The 10000-nt window shown below is 37.9% G+C and overlaps 1 protein-coding gene across 1 annotated transcript in view; it reads left to right on the top strand.

The window, feature by feature from the left end:
- The window catches only part of runx1 (RUNX family transcription factor 1), a 142547-nt gene that overhangs the window by 108044 nt on the left and 24503 nt on the right, over positions 1–10000 (top strand). The window contains 2 exon segments of the mRNA XM_079615420.1: positions 5108–5364; positions 6542–6698. Of these exon segments, the coding sequence (XP_079471546.1) occupies positions 5108–5364; positions 6542–6698 (414 nt within the window).

Genomic DNA, 10000 nt, shown 5'->3' with positions numbered 1-10000 from the left:
TATAGCCGACTACAAGCGCTATTGATCGCTCAACTTTCAGAGATCGGATTTCTCTAAATCAGTAAAACACAAGACCTGCGGTGCCTTTGTGCTGGAAAATCATTTATGATTGGCGTGCATGTTATATTATTTTCCCTGAAATTGATCTTTGCTTTTCAGATTCAGCTGTTTTTATATGCCTGCTTTGAGTCCAAATTATTATTCATATAATATATAATAACATATTACTCAGTTTTAATTTAGTTCAACTTTATCATGCACACTTTAATGTCTTTTCATTTTAATTTTTATTCAGGCACTTTTAATATTTATTATTGTAGATTATACTTTATTTGGTAACACTTTATTTTACAGTGTCCTTGTTGCATATGTTACATGTACTTACCGTAATAATAACAGTAAATTATGCATAATTACATGCAACTAACCCTCAACCAAACCCAAATCAAACCCTAACTCTAAGTACATGTAGTTGCTTAATATTACTCAGTACTTAAATATATAATTACGTTGTAACAACGACACCTTAAAATAGTGTGACCCTTTATTTTAAGGTGACGTATTTACATTGTACGTACTCAAATAAGTAGTAATTAATTACATGTACTTACTATAGAGTTACGGTTAAGGTTTGTTTTAGGGTTAATTACTTGTAATTATGCATAATTTAAAGTTTTTACTATAGTAAGTAAATGCGGTAACATGTAACTACGTCACCTTAAAATAATGTGTTACCTACTTATAATATATAGCCTATTCGTTTTAATATTTATAATAGATATTATAGTATTTTATACTATAATATCACTAATATCACAAATAGTACAGTATATAGTACAGTATTTTTTACCTAATAAACATAGTTACAAACATGATTATGCATAGTTTGAAAAGATTAATTAAAAAGGACAATGAATGTTATTTATATATATATATATATATATATATTCCTGTCCTTGTTCTTTGTGGCTTCACTAGACTCTAGATATGAAGTCTTTATTCTCAGATGAACTCAATATATGTTCATAATCAGATAAACGTCAGGGTAAAAATCAAACGACTGATGTGATGAACAGGACAGTCTGTGTTTTGACGTCAGGATTTGCATTTTGTTTTATATGTAATGCTCGGTACAAACATCAAGGAAGATGAGACGTGAATAACACACATCTCATAAAGCAGCTCTTTACAGTTTTACAAATGATGAATCATGACCAGAAGAGAACCAGAACTTTTAGTTCTTGGTGTTATTGTTCTGAATTCCTGATTAATAAAACTCAATCCTGTGGGAATATTACAGTCCTGACTCAGAAAGCACAGTTTAATAATCCAGCTGTTTAAGAAGCCGTCAGATCTGTTTAAATGCAGCGCGTCCTTTCAACAATGGCAGACAGAGGTGATGACTTGATCTGGATTTGGCCTTAAAACACGCCATCAAGTTCTTATTATATTACCATGCATGCAGGAGTTAAAAAGAAAAGTGTGTGTGAGCCGCCGATGTCAGTACACATAGATAGTGTTTTGTCAGCGGTCTAGAATTCACATTCTATTAGTTTTACCGAAAGATGACAAAACATTTCTGTGTTGTTCTTGCCGTTCCCACTTCATGCATTAGTCCTAACCTCTTATACACTGTCTATGGTCCTAACACACTCCACATGCCTCATGCAGATCGACTGCTGCCCCCTGTTGGCCACCGAACACCTCAGATTACATCTGCAGTTTTATCTGCTGTCTTTGTCCTAGAAATAATACTTAACAGGACGTTTGACTCATTTTTCTTACTTTTGGATATTTTAATTTGAACTTTTTCATTGTATTTGTCATCTAAGTTGCTATAATGAGAATCTGCTTGTTCAGCTGATATCATGTTCCTTCTGATAAAATAGAAAACAACATCTGCTGGTACACAACAAGCTTAATGTTTTCTCCCGCTGTGTTGACATGCGTAATAATCGGTGTCTCTTATATTGTAGCCTATATAAAAGTGTTTATATGACTTCTTAATATAATATAAAATAATTAAACAAGCTGTGTTTGTTGTAAATTACGCTGTATTTCATTTTCGCCTGATATTCAGTTCCGTTTGATAAGTAACTTAAATCCAAATCAACAGTGAATCAGCGAGAGCGCGCGTCGAAGCACGCGCGAGGAATTCCATTGACTGCTCACATCCATTTTTTCCCCCTCGGTTCGGACGGTCTTCTGATTGGCCGAGCCAATCGAGGTCTGTCATCACTGTCCAATGAGAGCGTTCGAGGAGGAGGCGTATGCAAATGAGCTGCCCTGGCTGGCGTTCCTGCGCTGCCCAGTGCCAGTAAAAGCGCGGATTCATTCACTCTCAACGCATCATCATTCCCACCGCGAGCTGGATTCAGGAAGAATACTTTCTCTCCACAGCTTTACACTTGTATACAAGCGAGTGAATGCACTTTTTTGATAGTTTAAGAGCGGCGTCAGGTGCGCAACTTCACGCGCACTTTCCAAAGGATACTGCGCGTGCCAAATCATCCTCTCTGATGTCTCCTGCCGAAAGAGGAACAACTTCTGCATGAACTGATCAGAGTTCAGTTTAGCCTGAACCGCAGGTTTTCTCACCTCACCAAAAGGATAGTAAAGCTCGAGCTCGTATCCTTGAGTCGCGCGCGTCAGAATCAGCCGCTCGTCTGGGATCCTGATCCTGATCCTGATCCTGATCCTGATCCTGATCCTAATCCTGACTGAGACGGTGTTCAAAAGATACCAAATGGTTTTTCTTTGGGACGCCAAATACGGTAAGAGCGTTTCTGGGCTCTTGGACACATGCGTAACGGCGGTTTCACGAGTCTATTTTTACGCGTCATGTTTCATAATATCTGAATGTCCATAGCTGATGATAATAATAATCACTGAAACCTTTAACCTTAACCTAAAGCATGATGTTAATGTGACATTCCCATGGGCGAAATACTACAGATTCTCTGTCTCTCGACTTCACTCAAAAACTGCACAGTTACTGTCAAAGAAAGCAGTGCAAAATTATTAAAATCATGCAGAATAGCAATAAGTGTTAATAAACAAAATAGCATTGCATTAAAATTCGATATGAACAATCAGCAAGTATACAATATTCAAGTATATGAATATAACTAAATATGAGAAAGAAAGATGAAAAATATGACTAAATATGAATATGAGAGGCAGATGTTATTCAGAAATGCACAATTTATACAAAAATAAATACTTTTTTGTAACTGAAGTACCATGATTAACATGTTTTAAATTCCTGAATGAATAGCCATTTTGATATTTTTTGTGCTTATAGGTGTTAACCGTCCCAGATATTATAAAAATATTATTAATATTTCCCCCAGAAGATTGTCTGCTGAATCAGAGTCAGTGCGGTGTGTCCAAAATATAGGAAACATTATGTTGTCATATGGGAAGAAAACCATAAAACAGATTGTGTGTCAATTATCATACTTTTATTTATTTTTTAAAATTGCATTTCAACCTTTTTTTATGAAAATTAATATTTTATTCACGTCAAATGGAACCATTAGAGAATTCATGAATAATCTATAAAATACTTTGGTAACACTTTATTTTAGTGTCCTTGCAACACATAGTTAAGTTTAGTAATTACTATAAATTATGCATAATTACATGCAACTAATCCTAATCCAACCTAAGTACATGTAGTTAATTAATATTACTCAGTACTTAACTGTATAATTACACCTTAAAATAAAGTTTAACCAATATTCTCTTACTGATTTGAATAATGGTTAGATTATTAAACCAGAATGTGTGTAGAAAATGTACGAGACCAACATGAATATAAAGATTATATTTTTAAGAGTTTTTAGAACAAAAGCAGAATACCTTTAATAAAAAATCTAGTTTTCGTCCCACATTCTGTGCCGTGAGAATCCGTATTTTGGGATTCTCATCTCGTCTCTTATGTCTGGCCTATATGGCGTCCAGCATTATTCTTTCTGCAAATGCATCTCTCTCTCTTTCCTACACCTCTCCCACTCGGCCCCAGCCCGCGTGCACTGACTCCAGGTCTGTGTTTGTGTTGGAGAGCGCAGTGGTTCTGTCACGTGTTCAGCACTCATGTGGCATTGATTGTGGTCGGCCCGAATGACCGCAGGCCTGACGCTTTTAAAGCTTTCATTCGCCTCTGAGGCACAGAAGTCAACCAGGGTTACGCCACATGAAAAAGTTTTATTTAAATGTTTGGGCATGACCAAAACTGTGCATTTCTACAGCCATTGCATCAAATGAGAAATTGTTCAGTTGAATAACAAAAGTGAAAATGACGTAACTGCAGTAAAGTCACTCATGGCTTATGTCTCGTCACTTGTCTGTACTCAAAATCTCTGTAATTCACGGCTGCAAGAGTCTTATTGCTTTTAAGATATTATTCTGCCTAGTAATACAGTGCAGAGCAATGCATGTGTGCATATGCATATCTCATTTGATATAAATACATTAACAAATGCATTTTTGAGTTATGTTTTTACAACTGTGATATATTGCAAACTATATTTTTTCTTATTATTGCCATGCATTATAGTAATTTTACTATAGTTAAGTACTGGTTTGTTGTCCCAACTCAAAGTTAAGTCACTGTAATGGAAGGCCGCAAATGTGTTTTATTCAAGATACCAATGTTTAAATAAATAATTTGACTAAAAACAATTCTTCTGCTTAGTAATGCCGAGCAATGCATCAATCCGCATGTGTGTATATGAAGGTCCTGTCGGCATCAAATGTTACTCGTTCAGTCTCACTTTAGATCTCATTTTATAAAAATACATTTTTGAAACATCTTGATTTTTTTTGCGCCATATTGCAAACGTAATTTTTTCTTATAGTTGCCATGCATTATAGTCATTTTACTACGGTTAAGTAGCGTTTTTTTTTTTTTTTTTGGCCTAACTCAAAATAAAGTCAATGTAATAGAAGAGTTTTATATTAGATGCCAATGTTTAATTTTACTAGACATAATTATTCTGCCCAAGTGCAGAGCAATGCAACAAAGAAGCATCTCATATTTACTATTACTGCAAAAGTGAAATATTGTGCACGTTTAAAGGCGTAATGCGTGTGTGTGTTTCAGAACCTGCGCCTGGGCGACGCTTCACGCCTCCCTCGACGACCCTGAGCTCGGGGAAGATGAACGAGGGCTTGCCTCTGGGCGCTCAGGAGAGCAGTGGCGCCGCCCTGGTGGGGAAACTGCGCATGGCTGACCGGAGCATGGTGGAGGTGCTCTCCGACCACCCAGGAGAACTGGTGCGCACCGACAGCCCAAACTTCCTCTGCTCCGTCCTGCCGACACACTGGCGCTGCAACAAGACCCTGCCCATCGCTTTCAAGGTACTCCACCACACTGCTCAATGGCATCTAATGGGTTAATCACACTGGGCAATATGAAGAAGAAGAAGCCATGTGTTTCCTACAGAGGAGCAACCGTGTTTCTATTTGTTCTTACTGTAAACCAAATTAGTCATGTTGGTTCATTAAATCATATTTTTTAGCGTGATACATTTTTAAAGTTGTCAATTGTAATAATTGCACAACCGCAACTTTAAATTAAACTCGCAGTATTAGCTGCTATATTAGTGCTGATATATGGACATTTTAAAATCTTACAATCTCACATCGTTTTTTTTTTTTTTTTAATGCACATCCTTAATTAAGCTAATGATTTGGAGGGAAATGTCAGTAATTGTTGCTAATCTCTTGTCGTCACGGGTGACCGCAACATCTTTCATCATCATCTTCCGCATTTGGCAAATGACGGTAAAAATGCGAACCACCCAGTCTTGGCAAAAGCAGAGCGCAGTCCTGCGAGGCATGTGTGCTCTCGGAAACAAAGAGATGAAGAATGAGCTGACATTTACAGTTAATATGCAAATAACCGGCTCATTTAGTTTAGATATGGAGATATTGCACAAGTGGACGTGACGCAGGACAGTATGGAGGATTTGAATGTAGTTTGGGTTTCAGTCTCTGCCCAGTGTTTTTGCTTAACAATAAAGTCATTAAATATGTCTCTTAACACGATCTATTGGTAAGTATAATAATAACGATATTACAGGAAATATATACATATACATGTCAATAATGTTCAGTTGCATATACACACACTAGTGTTTGGGGTCAATAAGATTGATTGATTTAAACAAATACTTCAGCAGAGATGCATTAAATTGATCAAAAGTGACTGTAAAACATTTAAAATGTTACATTTGAGAACATGCTGTTCCTTTAAACGTGTTCATCAAAGAATCCTGAAGAAAATGGATCTGCAAAAACAGTTTTCAACATTGAAAATAATAAACGCACCTGCATTATTTATTAATTACATTTTAAAACGTATTCAAATAGAGAAATAAATTTTATTATTTTTAATCATTTTATTAATAGTTGTCGCTTTTTTAGTTCTCGCCTTCTTCATTATCCATCAGACTTTTCATTGTGACACATTTGTTTCTAAAATAGAGTTTTGATGTAACAAAGTAACATATCTTGCTCATTCATTGATTGACAGGTGGTTGCCCTCGGCGACATCCCTGACGGCACACTGGTCACTGTGATGGCCGGCAACGATGAGAATTATTCTGCCGAGCTCCGAAACGCCACGGCCGCCATCAAGAACCAAGTGGCCCGTTTCAACGACCTGCGTTTCGTCGGCCGCAGCGGACGAGGTTAGAAGTGACGATGCATAAAACTTACTCTAATTACTCCTCAATATGTTTGAGCGAAGGAAACACGGTGGATGAAACTCACCGCTGAGCCGTGACGGAGATATTTTAATGCCAGTGTCTGCGGTGCACAGAAGTGTGTGTGTGTGTGTGTACATGCTTGGTTAATTGCGTATATGATCCTATTTGTGTTGATACAGCGCTCACACATCAATACAGACCATTACCAGTCGCTTCCTGTGGCAGTCAAATACTGCAGGTCTTATCTATTTAAAACACGAGCCTCTATATACACTAGCTAGTTGTCCAGCGCGTTGACGTTTGAAGCACTTCTCTGTGGTAGCAGAGTGCAGTAATGACATTTTTGTGGCCTGTATTTTAGATATTCAAAACTCAAAACATCTCTTGGGACAACTTCTGATGGTATTCATGATGTGTGAATTGAGACGACAGAGTAGTTAGTCAACAGAACGACTAGCTTCTGGGAAATGAGTACGGGGTCCCACAGGGCTCTATTCAAGGCCCGGTGTGATTTCGTTGATATAGCCCTCCACGCTAACACTGCTGCCTTTAACACACATGCCTGGACCTGCGATAAACATACGGATGCATACACACTCCTTTGTCCTGCCCTCTTTTGTCTGCATCATCATTTGAACACAGCATAATAGGGGCAACAAAGTCGATGTTTGCAACAGGTGTGTTTGCGTGCTTTGAGAGCAGAATGCAAAATGAGATGTTTGTGTACAGAGAAAAGAGTAAATGTTTAGTCGAGGTTGTTAAACAAAAAAATATTTTATTGCATGAAAGTCTTGCATTTCAGTGCATCTCAGACATGCACATCCTCGCAGATTGTTGTTTATCCAAGCGAGTGTGTGTGTGTGTGTGTGTGTTTGTGAGAGCAGCTGCACTCTGCTGCGATGGAAGTGATTAGGTTTAGTGCCGGAAAAGAGTGCGGGTCGAAAAAAAAACAGCAAGAGCGTGTTAAGTAAGGGAGAAATGTAAACTATGCATATCTACGCACTCTTGCTACTCTGTATTATGCAGATGTGTAGATAAGTGTGTGTGTGTGTGTGGGTGTGTGTGTGTGTGTGTGTGTGTGTGTGTGTGTGTGTGTGTGTGTGTGTGTGTGTGTGTGTGTGTGTGTGTGTGTGTGTGTGTGTGTGTGTGTGTGTGTGTGTGTGTGTGTGTGTGTGTGTGTGTGTGGCTTTTTATGTCCATCAAGCGTTTAGTTCTCGCGGCCTTGTGGGCTGTTGATTCACTCGATGTCTTCAGGTACATTTATTAAGGGTCTTGCTGTGTCAGTTGGACTTGTCAGTGCACACACACGGCGTACAGTAACAGATAAACAAATTATAAACAAATTCCCCCACCTCACACACACACACACACACACACTGAGAAACACTGTGCACTTCCTCCCTGTTTGGACACAGAGTCTCTCAGACAGAACGACTCCCGTCCAGACGCTAAACCACTGAACCACAGTGTGTGTGTGTGTGTGTGTGTGTGTGTGTGTGTGTGTGTGTGTGTGTGTGTGTGTGTGTTAGTGCAGAACAGATTAGCTGATTTGCATTTATATTTCTTGAGAATTCATACACAGAAACGTACAGTGGCAGATCCTAATATGTAATTATTACCATATAAATATAGCAGGGAATTTACATGTCTCCAAATGGTACTTTACAAAATATCACGGTATTATCATAGTAAAAAAAACTTCTCAAATGTGATACCAGATACTATAGTACTTTATTTATTTGATGAGGCCTTCACTGTTTTTAATGAGCATTATGATTGAGTAGAGTTTCTCTTTCTCTAATATTATATTTGATTTATTTATATGTTTTTCTATCATTATATTTTACTGTATTCTATTCTATTTTTACTTTAAAAAGTGAGCAACACTTTTTAAAGTGCTAAATAATTGTTTATATGGCACTAAAATTCATGCACTGTGGTTTTTACATGGTACTCTAAAGACATACAATGATACCATAGTAATACCGTGGTACTTGTTTTGTAAGTGAGATATTACCATGGTGCCATGTTCAAAATAATGAGTTATATAAAGTTATATAAAGAGGTATACCATAATACTACAGCTAATGATTTATTCATTCACTTGCAAAACAAAAAAGTTAAACTACCATGTTTTTTTGGACAGATCGTGGTATTCTTGGAAGTACCTTGCAGATCCATAGAAATACCATGGTACATGAACTTTAGTATCATTCGGTATATTTCACAGTACTACGGTATTACCATCTGATGCCATCACTGTACCGCAAAGTAGTTTTTTAAAGGTATTTAAACGGTTCTTCAAAGAATACCATGCAATAATTTTAACACACAATTTATTACATGTGTCATGGTAGTGCCATGGTATATACATATCCGTACCATTTAATTTTGATAAGGCTTTAATGTTGTATTTAAATACTTCAATTACACGCTGCCTGTCCAAAAACATGGAATTATCATGAAATTATCATCAAAAAAAAAAAAACTAAGAAATTCTGCAATCTGACACATAACGTGGTGCCGATACCATGGTATTTACATGGTACTCCAGTGCATTTGGAAGAATACCATAGTACTTTTATGTAAAGTGAATGTTCTGAGTGCAGATTATTAGCGCAGTATTGCAGCGTTGTAAGTGTGTGTTCCCTGGATGTGTGTTGTTTATGTCTGTGTGAGATCATCGTAGACAGAAGTGGATCGGTGTTGTCAAAGCGACTGCGCTCAGAATAGCTCCTGGCATCGGACTCGAGCGCGGATCCCGAGTTTGTGTGTGTGTCTGCACATCTGTGTGTGTGTGTGTGGTCAAACCCGTAGTTTGTCATATTTTGGGGAACAGCTTGGAGTTTTTCCCAGCTCTATGTCTCTGGCCGTATAACGACTAGCGCGCGCGTGTGTGTAACCGTACCTTTCTTTGGCCGGCGATCTTAGGCCCGGTTAGTGCTGTGTAACTTAAACCTGCTTCTGGCACGCAAAGGGACGCCTCTCTAGGGGTCCTTCTCATCGTCGTAGCGATGAGTGACAGGTGAAAGCATCAGGAATTGTGGGTACAGACCCCAGCTCCCATAATCCTCTCAGTTCATGTTCAGTGTAGTTGGGCACATTTGCACGTCTCGTCCAATAATGTCAGAGAAGAAGCTCACTATGAAAGCGCACACTAAAATCTCGCATCTCATTATAATCTGAGTGAGTTTGATGAATCGAGCAGCCGGTGTGTGAATTAATACAAACAATGAATTTTAGGAGAGTTTTTCCAGGGGTTATTTTACATTTAAATGGCAGTG

This window comes from Phoxinus phoxinus (genome assembly GCF_949152265.1).
Source record: "Phoxinus phoxinus genome assembly, chromosome: 6".
Taxonomy (NCBI): domain Eukaryota; kingdom Metazoa; phylum Chordata; class Actinopteri; order Cypriniformes; family Leuciscidae; genus Phoxinus; species Phoxinus phoxinus.
This window is presented reverse-complemented; position numbering and strand designations above follow the sequence as displayed.